Source organism: Lingula anatina, chromosome 2 (genome assembly GCF_051362555.1).
Source record: "Lingula anatina isolate TDL-2025a chromosome 2, LinAna3.0, whole genome shotgun sequence".
Taxonomy (NCBI): Eukaryota; Metazoa; Brachiopoda; class Lingulata; order Lingulida; family Lingulidae; genus Lingula; species Lingula anatina.
This window is the reverse complement of record NC_141768.1, coordinates 38447412-38464620: the sequence shown is the minus strand read 5'-3', so window position 1 is coordinate 38464620 and position 17209 is coordinate 38447412. Positions and strand designations below refer to the sequence as shown.

The 17209-nt window shown below is 38.2% G+C and overlaps 1 protein-coding gene across 1 annotated transcript; it reads left to right on the top strand.

The window, feature by feature from the left end:
- The first annotated feature begins 1084 nt into the window (after nucleotides 1-1084).
- Nucleotides 1085-6270, top strand: LOC106152178 (transcription factor SOX-9). The gene is made up of 3 exons (XM_013525674.3): nucleotides 1085-1564; nucleotides 4561-4883; nucleotides 5111-6270. The coding sequence occupies exons 1-3, from the start codon at nucleotides 1206-1208 to the stop codon at nucleotides 5767-5769; spliced, it is 1341 nt and encodes a 446-aa protein (XP_013381128.2). The 5' UTR covers nucleotides 1085-1205; the 3' UTR covers nucleotides 5770-6270.
- The last annotated feature ends 10939 nt before the right edge of the window (nucleotides 6271-17209 follow it).

Here is a 17209-nt window from a genome sequence, read left to right as displayed (position 1 = left end):
GTTTCTTCTTTTCTATTCTTCCAAACTGTAGATGTTAATGATCTGCAGAAAGATTGAAAATTCAGGGGTTTCAGTTTTCCTTTTTTGTCCTGTCAGATTACGAAGCGCGTGCCTGCGAAAATGTGTGTGTGTACGCACGTTTCTGTATGCAGGGAGAAGTGGAGGCACGAGCATTTGAGCGTAGGCGCCTCTGTAATTACTACAACAAGACAAATACACTTTCAGAGAAATCCAGACAGCTAGCATAGTTTTAAAATTAAAAAAAAACAGCTTAACTACGTCCTCACAGACCTCTGTGAGTTGGCATCAATTTTAGCGGACTGAATTCTAGCTTGTTAAGTTGGTATTTTGCTAGACAACATATCATTTGGGTGACAGACGGCCTAATCATTGTCTTTCACAGTTGTTTTTCGTAGACGCACTGTCTCGGTTCAATTGACTTTTCTAAAAACCAGTGGGTGTTACAAGTCAAAAACTTACTTAGCCTTGTCTGCCAGGGCAAGATACACTGTCCCCAGACAGAGCAGTGAAGGTAAGAAGAGGGTGTGCAGGTGCATCTGCGATATATGGCCGTCCGAATTTGCATTTTATCTAGAGTGCTTCTACTACTTCATTGTTTTCCAAAGCAGTCTTATTCTCTGTTCTAACTCAACAGTTTGTACTTGGTCGACCTTACGTGGGTTGCTCCTCGATTTTTGTTAATTTCCATCAAAACATAATTAAAAAGATAAATAACGTTGAAAAAACGCAACGCGCATCTAACGCTATCACGCAAGTAACATTCATACTTCAGATAAATCTCTTATGCGAAATAAGGCATTTACATGGGCTGCAAAAAGTCGAGACCCGGGCACAATAATAATGGGATTTAATTAATGGGCTTAATGTACGACGTTAAGACAATTGCTGTAATTAATGCGTTTAGCATATCAAATGAAAACGAAAGCAAATCACGAATGTGTTAGTGGTGCGTGCGGCCTGCGGGTGCCTGGCCGTCAATCACCAGCTAGCGCGAGAGAAGGCGGAGTCATGCAAGCCGGCTTATTAGCATACGTCATATATAAGTAGAGGTAGTGTAGGGAAGTCAAGGTAACCTATTCAAACCTTTCAGAGGAGCTCACTCTACTGACTCAACTGACTGTTTGTAACTGGTTGTGTATCCGAACTTTCAGACTTGATAACTGGATAATTTCAACCCCTAAACAATGGCTGAGAACGAGCGCACACCATCTCCAAGTTCAAGCACCGCAGAGGACAGCGACAGCAGAGACTCCGATATTGAGCAGTTAGACAGCCAGGAACAAAAAGTGTCCCAGATTGTGATGCCAAACCCAGAGTTCCCAAGTGAAATCCAGCAGGCCGTGGCCCATGTCTTAAAAGGTTACGATTGGACCCTAGTTCCTATGTCCACGCGTGCCGGGGCATCTGAGAAGAGGAAACCACACATTAAGCGACCCATGAACGCCTTCATGGTGTGGGCTCAGGCTGCTAGAAAGAAACTGGCAGATCAGTACCCACATCTTCATAATGCAGAGCTCAGCAAAACCCTGGGGAAGCTATGGAGGTAAGCTGGCGTGATTTTTTCTTTTAATTTTGTATATTGTATTACATGTGAAACTGAAGTCAGTTTTTGTCTGGAATCCTCGCTCTTTCATGTCATCTTTCATGTTGCATTATATCAAAGGCTATTTCGCTACGTAAACTTCCTAATTATGCACTCCCAGATCTAGTCATGTGTTTTTAAATCTTTGCTTGGAAATCAGGTATCTGTTAGTAAACAAGGTATATGCCCAATTTATGGTTAATAATAATTATGCAACAATTTGTAAACACTTTAAAATTCGCAGTTGGTGTGTACACACAGAGCCCTATTGCTAGTTTCATTTCTTATGAGCTTTGCGAAGAGGAAAAAACCTATTTCAGTTTCTCTGGTAGTTACAAAGAAATAAATACAGTGACTGATCAAAGTTTGCACACAAACAAGCACAAAATGATTCACGAGGAAGTCGGTATGATGAATGTGTTTTTACAGCTAGCGTCATATAAGAGACTGATTGGTTTCATGGTAAGAGCGTAAGATCACACACGAGAAATACATCATATAAATGTACACGAAATTCTTGCATCCCCGATATATACACAGCTTATTTTACACAAGCGGTGCGGTAATAAAGTCCAGTTAACCCACTGTCACGCACTGGGAGAGAAAGTTGACCACTAATAAAGGAAGCGTTTTGATTAAAAGGAAAAGGGGAAGTAAATGTGAAGGAAATGCGTTATTTTGATGGAAGCCTGCTCTTATGTGAAAGTGGATTTGAGTTTAAATTATTTTCGTCATGTCTCTTTTAAAACTCTCTGGTGAGGATAATGTTGACGCTCTTCGTAACTAAAATAAGGAAATTGTTAGTAAAATTACCCATTAAATAGCAAAGCAGATATATATTATAAAGTAATATGCTGAATTAAAAACATTTGCGTAGTTCTGTAATGATATGAATCTTGAATAATTAAGGAAGTTGAAGGACGAGACTTCCTTGGTGAAACGTAATAGTCCACAGGGCTTTAGGAAATAAATCCCCTAAACCGGGCTATATAATGTTCATAAATTCATCTTAGTCTCCATAATATCCATAGATAAGTAGTTTTCGCACTTGGATAATTGACAAAATGCTACAACGAATAAAGGTGTCTACTGTGCTGAAACAAAGCGATATATAATTAAGATTTTCCACCTAATTTGATGTCGATTAACATAAGTCAGCTCGCGTTTAAAGTTTTCATTTAATCACTTCAAACGCATCCCTAATGCGTTCCTTCTTAATTATCATAATCATGGGCTACCTCCGCACTTTCCACACCTATGCATCATTTAGTACCCGGTGACGATTATTGTGAACATACTGACAGTGGGCGCGAAGTCACGGCATTTCGTGGAATTGATCGCCCCTTCGTGCTACATTGCTCTTTATACAGCTGAATTACGTACCCAAATCACCAGCATGGGTGTAGTGAGATAGGCCGCGTAATTGACGGTTACAGACCCTGGCACCAGTGAGCGTAATTTTATATGTATCGGCATGATTGAAAAGGGCTACCCGGGTAATTATCGCGATTACTGCCCCTGTCGTACGTGTGGCTCAAGAAAAGACACTTACCGACACGCACTTGTCCCAACTATCTATGCAATGAAGATCAAAGAAATTCGTATCGGTCAGTGATACTGTCCGAGGTTACCGTACACCTGACGCGAATACGTTCATTATAAGTTAGTCGCCCGCGTTGGTGGTATGAGAAAAATTAGGAAAATTGGTAGTGTGAAGATATCACACGTCTGTTTAATGATCCGTGTGGAAAATGGGCTCCAATTTTTCATATGGACTTAGGACGCAGGGATTCTTTCAGAGACCAAATTATGGGAAACCTCAAATTAGTCTGCGGGTTTGATGACGATGTTGCTCTTTTCCGCATGACTGCACTCTTCTCGTTTTTTACGTGTAAACGTTGCGGTTTTTAGCAAGTTATACACAATTTCCAAAATATTGGGGAAATTAATGTTGCGGTGTAAATGGTAATTTTAAGCGCTGATAATCTTCTCTGGGCTCCTGGCGTCCCAGGTACCCGGTTTTTAATGTGGAATCGACAGTTCAGATGGCATGTCAAACCACCGCATCTCCACTATGGCGGTGAACGAGCGTGTGCAATGGGCCCGTAGATATCATCGGACCTCTGCATTTGCATGGCTGATTGGAAGATTTCATGGGCTCCGAGTCGAGTCGTTGCGTGATCCGCCTCCATAAACCCGTTCAGTTGTGCTCCTATTAGAGAAACACTACCTAAAACGTCTCGAGGTCCAGGGTTTAATAGATCGATGTGCCCCGTTGGATAGTTTCAGACCCGTTTTTCGAATGAAATATTGGTTGTTCTGTAATTTAAGCACTGATACTGAAGAGGTGGTCGGTTGATTTATATGTTTTTGTATTTGTGATACAGGAGCTGATGCTAAACACTCACAGCCCCTTGCAACCGTCAACACTATGGCATAAACTATTTTCTGGTTAGGAACCGGTCCTTTGAGCGTTAAACAAAATATAAAATATGATATGATATATAAATATGATAAATAAATATGATAATGTTATGAAAATGGTATAACTAGCAAGTTGCTTAAAAAAGAGTGGGAGAAAAAAACACTTTGCGGAATCGTGTAGGGACAAATCAATGTACCATGGCGGCAGGAATGACAGCAACTAAAGTATTATCAGAGATAAATAGTGACCCCGTGGGCGATAACTGTCTTTTTTGTTTGTCGGAACTTTTTTTCACAAAAGTTTCTGAATTCATTTACCCATATGATTGTGTACATAAAACACTATTTTTCGTGATACTTGAACGCTCCAAGTCAGAATTTTTAGAAACGTAAGCTGATCGCCCTACAAACGTTTTGCTTTAAAATGTTATTGTGACTAATAATATTGAATCATTTTCATTTCGTAGGAAAACACACAACACTTATACGACAAGACTGTGTTATTCATGTGTACTTTCCTTTTGTGTTTATAGAATGTTAGGTGAAGGGGAGAAGCGGCCGTTTATGGACGAAGCAGAGCGTCTGCGACAGAAACACAAAAACGACCACCCTGAATACAAGTACCAGCCTCGGCGCAGGAAAAACATCAAGAGCGTTTCTGGCGAGACGAGCACACAGCAGTCCAAAGCAGCTTTCCTGCGATCAATAAGTGAGCCAGCTCGGTCCCCCGGCTGCAGTGACGACGACTCCTGTATGATGTCTGCTAGTAGCTCGCGAAACTTGCCAAACCACCAGAGCCTGACCCCACCCACCACTCCACAAGCCTTGATGACCAAGCCACTCAGACATTTCTCAGGTAGCTTTCTTACATAACAAGATGAACAAGGAAATAAGTGAACTTGAGGAAGTAAAATTTCATGCCATGCATTTATGAAAGGATATCCCTTTAGTAGAATTAGTATCATTTTAAATAGGCCTTATTTGGCAAAAACAGGTACATGTAGGTGTACATTAAAAATGAAAATTTGGCAAAGACTCAGTTATGTAGCGACAATCACTAAAACTTTCTGTTTTTCCCTCTAGGTCCAGGAGGCCAACCTATAGACTTCAGTCGGGTGGACATTGGCGAACTCAGAGAAGATGTCATTGGGAATATAGAGCACTTTGACGAGACAGAACTGGATCAGTATTTACCTCCAAACAGACAGCTGAATGGCCGCCATCTTGTTGGTCAGCCTCAAATGATTAACGGCGTCTCGGCCCACAACCCACCGGCAACTTACAGCGGAGGTCCTGGATCGTCTGCTGCGGGAAACTGGATGAACACATGCCGCGTCCCAAATTCCATGAATCTCTCGCCTTTTCAACCAGTCTCCGTAAATACAGAAATTCAGGGAGAGAGTGTTGGTATCCATGGAAACATTCCGAACTCTGTTGGTAACCATGGCAACATGACCGGAAACACCTTCACCCAGGCTGTCAGTGGTGACAATGTTCATATCAAAGCAGAAAATTCCCCGCCCCGTCGCCCGCAGTTCCCAGGAGAAGGATACGAAATGCAAAACTATGAACTCCAGAACAGTCCAGGCGGTACACCCGTAGGGAGCTCATCACCGAACTATTACTCCCCTTCGGAAAGCCCATCGACTGCAGCCACTGCAGCCCCGCCCTCTCTCTACTACATGACGTATCCTGTCCAAAGACCACCTTTCTCTCCATACATGGCCACGTTAAGCGGTTGACTCTTTTCCGAGCGACATCTTCGACTCAAAATATGTGCAAGGTGACAAAATAAAGGTGCATAGGGAAGCAGCGACAACTGTCCCTTTGCCGTGCCCAGCTCTCCGTGATCTCAGGACCCAAGTCGGCGACAATATTCAAGCATCAGGTTTCCAAGGTTGAATGCCAGACTGTTATTATCAGGACAGACTTGCGAATGCTGGGTTGTTTTATCAACCAATGGCAATAATTCCCAATTTTTATCATTCCCAATTTGTTTCGTTTAACTTGTTGTGTTAAATATATATTATCATATTTAAACCACGTGTTTATATGTAAATATCAGTGCGCGTACTCTGTAGTTGTTTACGTCATACGTAAGCGTTTAAGTAATATATAAATATGCATAAAAATATATATACATGCGTGTTATGACTTTATTTAAAAGTTGAAAATAGATTTAATATATATGAATATATACTTACAAGATTTATGCCAATAATAAAAAAGGTTTTAAATTTAAATTGCTCGTTCGTGTCTTCATAAACATTGTAATGAAAATCTTTTGCAAGTTTTATTTGTAACTTTAAACTCGTTTTTTATTATTTTGCGACAAAATTGATAGATTATTGTAATTTTCAATTAAAGATTAGAAATTGATTTCCATGATCTTTAGTTTAAAGATAGACATAAAGAATAATTAATTGGGCGAAAGAAAAGAGTAAAAATTTGCTAAAATTCAGATTAAGGTACTTGTACAGTCAGTTACTTTTCGTCAAATAATTCTAGAGAGCGGCTTACAAAGGTTCTTCATTATATCAAAAGCGTCTGTAGTAAGCCTATCCGTGTATACACCGTTTAAAAGAAAAGAGTTAAGGATAATCAACAATGAGCGCTCTAGCTTCTAAACAGCGCGTTCTGCAGGATTTCTTTTGTCTTTCCCCAAAATTAAGATGAGAAGCAGCTGATAGAAAAGGCAGTGCCTTCCTCGGTTGCTAAGGCATAAAATGAGAAACAAAGTTACGTCAACGAACAACCTCTCTGTACCCTTGTTACTTTCGGTCATCCACATGGTGCCGACAGATGTCACTGCAACCGCTAACTTATTTGGGCGTATGAAAATATTGACTTAAAAGGGCAAAAAGAGAAATACATAAGAGTACCAAAAAAGTATAAAAAGAATTCAAAGTAAATGAGGAAGAAGATAATAACAGCCGTACACCAATATACACGTCTGTTGAGAACGATGATATTCTCTCGTTTCGGAATAATGCGCGACGTCAGTTTTAATTCTCTTTAAAGAAGAATAAAAAACGAGTATTAGTAAAAAAAAAAAGAATCGGTTGAAATACGAGAACATGCAGGAATGTTGTCGATACATTCCATCTTTTGAAACTAACTCTTCAAATCGAATACACCCTATAAATGTGCAATATTAAGCAATGGCCAATTTTTGATATGTCACGGAATTCAAATAGAACTCGTTACTATAAAGTCGTTAGACCTGATTTTACTGTGGATTAGAAACCAGGGAGTTTTTAAACAAAAAACAGCATCAAGTTTGATACAGTTATATCCTAGGCGTGCCTTGCTCAGTAGCAACAACTTAGCCGCATATGTGTCATTTTATCCTAATATATTACCTAATGTAGTGTGCAAATTACTGGGGACTCAAGCTAACTTTTGGGACCCTGAAAGAGCGGCGTGATCTATCATGAGGATAGTGAAGAGGTTGTTGGAAGAAAATGGCAAGAATACATGCCATCAGTTTAAAAAAAAACAGAAAGAGAAGTTATGCAACGTCAGCCAGAACGAAACACTGTTCTTTAATCTATCAGAAAATGTCATCTCTGTAACGGCTAAGATCTACTCGGACAAACAGACAAGTTACTCAACTTAACCACATTTTTGTCCTTTGTCTTATTTCTAAACGTGCTTCAGAAATAGGTGAAGAACATCGGCAGGTTTCTAAAGTCAAAGCTTTATGTCACCTCTGCAGGTCAAGACGTGAACTGTTTGGAAAGTTTTAGCCTTAAATCTTGCAGCAAGATGATCGGCTAGAATAGAGAAGGAAAAGCAAGTCATTCGAAGTTGGTCTTAAAAAACAAAACAAAGGATGGACGTGTGTCACGATTTATAAGGAGGAGAATGTTTGTGCATTGGCCAGAAATAATTAAATTTATGGAAGCTGAATTATACAATTTTATCCTAAATTTCTTGCTCAAAACTTAAAATTATGTAAACAAAACAGCTGGAATAAAAAGCAGAGGCTGGCTTGTGATTAGCAACTGTAAAGGCTTTTGGCCAATTTCACAATTTGCATTTTTTTTCGATTTTAATTGATGAAGAGGGATTTTAGCCAAGATAGTAACAACATATTTTGGTAAATAACAGATGAAGAAAGGCAACTGTCCCTTTGTTTGTGTTTGTTTGGTGCATTTTAAACAATGCTTTCACAATTTTATGACGTATCTAAGGACTAGAAAATGTACATATACATGTATTTATGCATTTCACAATTCTATTTCGTATCTAAGCACGAGAAAAAAATTTTTTTTTAGAAACACCCCCCATTTTGGCACGGTTATGCAGTATCTCTGGACAAAAGAGGGGAAGTAAAATATATTCTCGACTACAGTAAAACATTTATTCCCTAACAAAGAAAATCGCAAGTCGCACTTGAAAAACAATTCAGGAAAATTGTTATTTTTCACTTTACAGCAGATCTAGACGAAGTCTTCGTAAACATGTCTAGATCGTGAACAAATTGTCACATATCGTGACTGAGCTCATGAATGTGTCCTGCAGGGTTTGCACCAGGGACAAGGAACGGGCATCCAATGAAGGATGATCTCCAACTGACCATTAGATGACCAGTGGACGGAGATAACGGAGATCACCTGTACGATAACGCGCACCTGTTCACTTACCTAAACGACATCTACTAGAGCTGTGCAGTGAGGGCGTGCGATTTTATCTCAGCGACGGTGACCAGTGATACCCAGAACTGAGTAACCCCGTGCGATGTTCAGGGTGTGGTATGGTCCGTGGGCAGCCCAGTCACAGGGCTCATTTTCTGATCTAAATAGCTGTAGCAACGTGGGACCCCGCCCTTGTGTTAAGCCATCACTGGATATGTAGCCTATTCACCACACGGCCACTTTACGTAAAGGAATAAATATACTTAACTATATTGTCAATAACCAAGACTTTTGCTTTCATTAAAAATTTCCTGGTCTAAACAGCTGCACCAACGTGGGATCCCATCCGTGTTAAGCCATTACAAGATCTGAAGTCTATTCGTCAAACGATAACTTTAAGTATAGAATTAAATACATTTAACTACATTGTCGCTGAGCAAGACTTTTGCTTTTACTTTTACTTACAGCATATTTGCCACTATGAAAAGATTTGCAGTCAGAGACTCAAATGCAATTGAAACTAAATCAACTTTAAGAACAGAGGTGCTGTGTTGCTTGTTTTAGACGCATTTATTTTAATAGCGTTAACTTTGTTCTTAGAACTTCTTTTTTATTTCTGTGTTGTATTGTACCACTTCCTTTGCTTATTTGGTAACAATAAAACCAATAAAATATCTGTCTATATGATTTTTGTTATGCACGTAGCGATTTAATCACTCAAAAAGAATAAAGCAGGCTAACTGAAAAGAAAGAGGCTGTTCAAGACAAGTGAAATTTAAGAAACTGTCGCCTTTACCTCTGAAATAAAAAAAGTCAGAAATTGTCATTTTGATAAAAATAGTAATTCTAAAGAACTCACAGTTGTATACTAGTATAGAGACAACACTGCATATGATAATCATCCTTTGCGTGCATTCGTAATGCAAGTATGCCAGGTGAAAAAGTCAATGAAGCAAATGAAAAGGTTTAAAAGCCAATTCAAAAATCGTAAAACTGGGTAATTATCCGTTATTGCAAAGAAAAATAATATCAAAAATGACACGGAAAATATATCGTTTATACCATCTGTAAGGTATAAAAATACATTTTACCACTGCTTCTTGGAATTAGAAACACTGACACGCTCTTCGGTTGTTCAAAAGAAATTCCAGCATAAAGTAAGTGTCTTGGTATAATAAACCAGGTGCAACAGCCAACAAATTTTAGCTCATGTAAACTTTATATTAACCTAAAATAATCCATTCTTATTCATCTCTGTGACACCAAGGTTATCTCTACTCCGATTCCGCCGCGTGACAGTCACTCATAGCTCAGACGACTTGAAATGAAATGAGATAACATTAGAAAGGGAGTAGCTGAGTTTTATGGTTCGGTGATATGTAAACCTTGGAATGGTGACACTAGACAACATCAAAACTTCTCAATTGACGATCAAAGTAATGAGGTGAAATAACGCAGGGAACGGAATGTCAGGAGGTTTTTCATAAGTAATAAGGCGCGCGTTTGTGTGTGTGTTTCTGAGCGTGCGAACGCATGCACGTGTGCGTGTATGTGTGTACATGTATGAGTGTGTCAGAGAGAGAGAGAGAGAGAGAGAGAGAGAGAGAGAGAGAGAGAGAGAGAGAGAGAGAGAGAGAGAGAGAGAGAGCATGTTACAAGTTTAACATTGACCGTGGCCGCGTCCTATCAGTATGTGTTGCCTAATTTTTTCGGAGATATTTACAAAAACACATTGCTCAGCTTTTGATATGTTCAAAACCACAATTACATTTATTCATGCTTACGGTTAGCAATAAAAGTCGAGAAAGATACAGAATATTTTCATTCATTACATGTGACTGCATATTTGTATATAGAACCAATTTATGCTTTAATTCTGCATGTCTACAAAAGAAAATGATCCAAAACAAATTCAGGTAGAATACATACCAGACATAAACCTTAGCTAACGGTGGCTAAAACACGGTGATGAGCAAAGTTTCAGAGGCCTGTACCCGCTGGGTCAAATCCGGGATACAGACTCATAAGATGACATAAAATAACGCCATTATCGACAAACTTGTCAAATCAAGCGGGGTTACTGCTATATATCACTTCTTGCTCGTAACTTAACCAGACATGTTTGAACGCAGACCTAGGGGAGAGCGCGTGTTTGCGCCGAGCTCCTGTAAATGAGACTGCGGAACGCAGGATGCCCATCGCATGACGCAACATCCATCGCTGAGCTTTTCCTATTAAATCAAATAGACCAATCTGAATATCATCAAGAATATTAAGCAGTTTCAATTACTCATTCTAAATTATTGATAGAGTCGAAGTTAGTAAGTACGGACCATGGTTCGACGCAAATAACATAGTTGGGAACTCACAAATGCGGGCTTACTATCTTCTAACCAGAGTGGAAAAGAGAGAGTCATAAAAGTTACATTATCGCTATATTATTCCAATTGAATCTTTGGAATGGAAGAGAGAGAGAGAGAGAGAGAGAGGTGGGGTAAGAAAGTGAAAATATCATGGAGGTCATACACATGTATTATTATCATTTTAATAAATATCATTTGGAGATACGACGAAATGTTATTAAACCTTTAAAAGAATGCTGTCCTATTTATGCCGAGAATAACAACGCCGGCCCACCAGGTTGGTGCATATTGAAGATATTCGTCTGATTTAAATCCGTAACAGACCAAAGAACAAGACGTGAGGAGAAAGATCCCGTGCAAAAATATGGGCAATGGAATGCTTACACTTCCAACTATCGGTCACATCTCTCATTTGCGTTTGAAATTCTGCTTAATCAGCCATATGCGTGATAATTAAATGCTTTAAATCCACAGAGATTAATTGGTTCATACACGAAACTTCAATACCGTAATGCAGTTATACTACGACCGAGTGCAAACTATTTTGCTGGAGCGTTTGTTGAAAAAATACAATAGCTAAGATTGATAATAATATTTGTTAGCTAAAATCAAAGTTTTAAAATGAATAATCATCTACCTCCATTAGACTGCTCCATTAGACTGCAAAAATGAAAAAAAATTCCTGTCTTCGGACAACAAAGGAGTTGTATGCTACTTTCATTAATAAAACGGCGTGACTATTACTGTCAAACTTCACACCATCTCAGAAAATGGCTGCCCTTTTGACAGAGCTTTTCTGCAGCCAGCTTATGATCATTTGCATGTCTAGACTGAATCTGAAACACTCAAAATATTGAAATAGTAAGACATCTTATTGTTACAATATGTAAATCTAAGAAGTCAAATGATATTTGATCAAATTGATGACAATCCGAAGAATTTCTTTTAGTTAACTCAAAATGCCTGAAAATGCTCAATATATCATTTCGATCGTTGCATCAATTGCGCTGAAAACAATTCATCACGCAGGTGCAAATGGCGTGCCCGTTTATTAGGTGTGAATCTTTCTCCATGCCATGCAATGTCCACTGAACAATATTTCTCCGACTACTTCAAAGTGGACCCGTTTCTCTAGCGGAGTCGGCATTATGCCGATGCCACTGCTTTTAAAATTGTAAAAGGCTTAAGATTTTCTTTTACTTTACTTATATTATGTAATATTTATCATCAGTGAATTATGGTCATGGTGTCTTGATTTTATATTGTTTTTACGTCTGCAATTCTGTTTGTTTGATTGTTTGTCAGCGTGCCATCTAGTCATTCGGGTCATTGGCCTGCCAACCATTTTAAGACATCCCACCAAACAAATTCTGTTGGCTGTTCTGTCTCCGGATCTATTTTTTTTCTTCACAGCGCATTTCTTATCCTGATTTATTTTTTACAGCATGCACCCCCCCTCCCCCACCAGGCAAGCTGGAGCTGGACCTTGGGGCAAGATTCATTTTCTTAATGTAACAGGCCCGGCATGTCAAAATAAAGAGTGTTTACTTATGTAAGACTATGGAAAATAATCCTTCATTTTTAGTCTGAAAGGCAAATTGAATGTGTTCATTGTCTTGTGAGATTTTTGAGAAAAATTATATAACATTTAAAGATCAAAAAGAATTGCAACTATTCATTTTGTTGTTTATTTTTCTGACTTGTCGCATGACTTTCCGTCATGTATCAATACATCTATTTTCGTTTGATAAGTAATGCATTTATTTTTAAACAATAACGGCAATGCGGACATAAGAAACAGATAAACACAAATTTAGTTATGGTTTCATTTTCCAAACTTTAATAAGCAAATCAGATGAAATAAGATCATGGGGATCTTTTTCAATAATTTGGTAACACAGTTTCAGTTTGCACGTACAGCTAAACAACGAATTGCCAAACTGTCATTTCTCTTCTCATGCGTCTGCTCGTTTACCATTTACAACTACGGCATTAATTACTCTCCCCTATTTTCTATAAAGAATAATTTTTTGAGGTGTTATTTTGATATTGTGAAAGCTTCCTCCAAAAATGTACGAAATGTGTTGAAACGTAGTTATGGTCAGCCCTATACACTAGAGGCTGTTTGCTTCTCACTCATTCCGACAGAGTGTATTGTTTTTATATCTCTCCAATATTTTCCCATTCATATCATAAATCAAAAATTTCTGCCTGTTTTTTTTTTCATTTTCAAAATGACCTTTCTTTTTTTTTTGTTTGCTTTCTTTAATCAGTCCCTATACAAAGCTTTATTTAGACTTATCCGAGGTACGTTCGTGTATGTATACATAGTTTGTACATGAAGGAGTTAAGATCCCTTTAGTCAACTTCCACAAATTGCTATGCCGAATCAATGTCAGTGCACATCGTACATATATTACACGTTTTTATCGACTTGCATGAACTCAGCCAAATACCATTATTTTTCTCTCACTCTTAATTGGATCGCATCAGTATTCACGCCGACCTATCTTTTTTAATTATTACTAGTAAGCCTGCCACTGCTGATTATCTCTTTCATCATCAAACGACAACCACGTGTACGAAATAATTTGTGCAGTCAGTAAGTCGTTAAATTATACAACTAATTAAGCAAAAAAACCGATAAATGTCACACCAAGTTGAAATATTTCATCAATATAGTTGTGATCTCTCTCTATTTCGCTCTCAAAAACACGCACAAACAAGCACACACACGCACACGCACATACACTCAGACACTCAAGTATGGACACGTAAAGACATGTTAATCAGAGTCCCTTGCCCATCCTCAAATTCTGTCAGCTCCTAAGATAGTCATCTCAGCAGTGATCTGCATGCTCCACATATGCTTATATCGTGATGTATATGTAAAAGACTGAGGTATGAGGGACGAAATGCACAGTCATCTTTATTCTAATGAGTACAGACACACTATGAAAGAAAAAAACATGATTACTAATATGTTTTTAAACATTCTAAGCTCATTAAACGGGGCTTTACTATATCTGTATTTTACACGCAAGTTGGATACAGCAAATAAATATGAATTTGACACTTTTGCGGGGAGTCACTTTTGCCAAAGTGCAAAATTCTTCGAAATGGGGAATTTATTAGGCACAGGGACGGTTTTGATGCCGTTCATCAGCGTTTTTATTTTTTCACGCAGGCTACAAGAATTTGGTTAGTCTGTGGTCAGGATATGTGTGTGTAAAATCTTTTTTTTTTTTGGTTTTTATTTCAAATAAAAATGTCCAGTTTTTAAAAGTTCCTTCCTAAATTTCGCCACACTTTATATCACAATTCAATAAACGATTTTATATATGATGTCAATAAGTTTTACATTTCTTCACCTACAAATGTATCAAATCTTGTTAACATTTCATCGGTTATCCTGAGCCCTTATTTAGAGACATATATGATATTTAGACTTAGTCAAAATTCAGTTTAACTGGGACATAAACTAGAATTCCATATATCACATATAGATTGAAAATTGCGAAAAGTTAAAGCGTGAAGGGGGTGCTAAATGATGGCACCACTTGCTGCTTTAACTAGTTTGAGTCTATTACCGAGGTCAGTGGATTTAGAGAGCGGACGAAGTAACCATGTCTTTAAAAGTAATTGTCCATCACATGTGCTCCCTATTTGAGGAGCCAAAATTTAGGCTAAGTAGGAATATCACCTGAACCAAATCATTCCGCGGTTTATTTTCCAGCTGATTGAGCATATATATAGTTCAGTTGAGGAGTCACAAGTTTAGAAAAGACATCTTAATGTGTCTGAAACAACTTAATTGTCCCACTTTTAGTTGTGCTCAACCAGGGAACAACATTCCGTGTTCATATTTAGACTAAGAGTCACCTTTATTTCTATTTTCCTTCAAGAACCCTATCATTTCTTAGCATTTCAATCCCATCATTTAGCAGCTGCGAAATGTCATGGATTTCACTTGGTACTTTATTTACTTATTCGAACCAATTTACATACGAATATAATGAAAATCAAAATTTGACGTTCCAAGTAATTAAGGGCAGTCCAAGCTTAATATAGTGCCACTGTCTTTTCTTTTGGCATCTTGTTTATTCACAAGTCTCTCTGCTTTTGTTTTCTTTTAAATAAAATATCTCATGCAACATCAGGCGAAACCGATTTTAACTAAATTGCATTCTTATATGGAATAAACCAGTGAACCATTACAAGGTTAATAGCATGTAAGTAGCCGTATAATTTGCACTGGGATCAAAAACGCCTCCCAAGACATGAAAACATGTTACGCGCTACTCGCAAGCGCGATAAAAACTTGTAGAGGCGACAAAAGAACGTGACAGTCGTAAAATACCAACTTGATATCACACCCCTGGAGAACGCCCACATGCTGAAACCGCCAGATATCCATCTCTTAAAAATGAAAATACATATTTGAACTTATTAATAATTAATAAGTATGAATCCTAATAATAATCCGTGGGGGTTCCAATTACATGCTCGGGAGGCTCGGTCTATAATTAGTACCTCGTCGCTCGAGCCCCGGTGTCTAAATTTCCACTTGATTAAGGTGCTAAACTTGCTCCACGTTTGCAAATTACGAATTAATAATCAGATAGAGACGGGAGACGAGCTGCCTTATAAACCTTGAACATGAGAGGCTCACGTAAACTCCTCTCGTGACAAATGTGATTTAGAGGCCAAGACACTACCAGCTAATGAGGTGCCCCATGAAGAACCCGATCCCTGCCACGCCTCTCACGCCATCTGCCGGCATTTGATTTATCTCAGGGGGTGTGATCCGATCTCCTTTTTACATTTTTGATGATAATACTTTGTAAACGTAGTTGAAAATTCACATCACGCTATTTTGTGTAGCTCCTTTAGCGTCATTCTGTCTACAAACGTTCAGATAGGTGCATGGACCCATCAGTAGGCCTACACTGGAAAAGATGTACAGAGGATGAATGACTTGGATTGAGAGAGAGAGAGAGAGAGAGAGAGGGAGAGAGAGAGAGGCATGTACCTTTATATGGGAAAGAGACTGTAAATCAGTCCGTCATTTCATCAAAAAGAATTTAAGTTTGGTTATCTATTGCCAGCCTCACTTCTAAGTGACCGGTGACGCTTTTTAGGAAAAAGGTCTCGTTTGCTAGTTAACTTAAGTAATATAAGGAATTCATACTACAGGAAGGGAATTTAAACAGCAATTAGCAGATAATACAAAATATGTGTTCAACTAGCAAAGAATTTGAGAAGGGATAAAATAAAATTAAAAATAAATAAAATATAGACAGAGAGGGAAATACCCAAAACGTTGATTTGAAAATTTTTGCCCTTTCTGAAAATTAACAGGTTTAGTGATAAACCACATCCTCAAGACTGTTCAAGAAAAATTATTTTTAAAAATTCTCTTTCAGTTCCTCTCTTTCTCTTGCTTCGTAGATCTTTCTACAAAATATAATTTAGCTTCACGAAACATACCCAAAGACTTGTTTTCAAAATTGCCCCCCCCCCCGATTTACAGAGCCATAGTAAACATTTAACAATAAGCACTAAAAGCACTAAAATGTTTACAGACACATTTTATGTTAAATCAAATGAACTCTTATGTAATTAACTTTACTAGATTGACCGATTTTTATCATTAACGAAATCGTCTAACACAAGAACAAGTCATCATGAACATAGTCCAGAAAGGGTTTTCTTATAAAGAAAAAAAACTAAATGTTTTAAAGTAGTCCTATTACCACCTCTCCGCCGTATCAACTCTCCTCGTTCTTTTGATAAGCATCAGACCACAAGAGCAACGTCTGTCCCTTACCAGGTTTGATTTTGACCGATTTGGAACCCCCGTTGATAATCAACGCTGCATTCTACCGCAAATCTAAAAAGTATATTTCATATTGTCGACCAGAAGCCGGCGGCGTTTATTTTACAACTTAATCTCACACAGGGAAACAAATGAATAAGAGCAGGAGGAGCAGCGAAAAAAGTGGAGCTCCTGGGGAATTGTTTTGTTATTGCTTGTTGACTAAATTAAAAGCATCCGGTTCGCTGTGCGGCGCGTAAACCTTGCCTGTCATGTCCGTGTATGCTCCACTTCAATCATGTGACTAATATTTTGATTAATACCCCAATGAGAAGACCGATCAACTCGTATTAACTTTGAT

Bases quoted from the DNA above. Each gene is read 5' to 3' on its own strand.
- LOC106152178 (XM_013525674.3), top strand. From the start codon at position 1,206: ATGGCTGAGAACGAGCGCACACCATCTCCAAGTTCAAGCACCGCAGAG. The intron at 1,565-4,560 runs GTAAGCTGGCGT...TTGTGTTTATAG, and splicing joins ACCCTGGGGAAGCTATGGAG to AATGTTAGGTGAAGGGGAGA. The intron at 4,884-5,110 runs GTAGCTTTCTTA...TTTTCCCTCTAG, and splicing joins GCCACTCAGACATTTCTCAG to GTCCAGGAGGCCAACCTATA.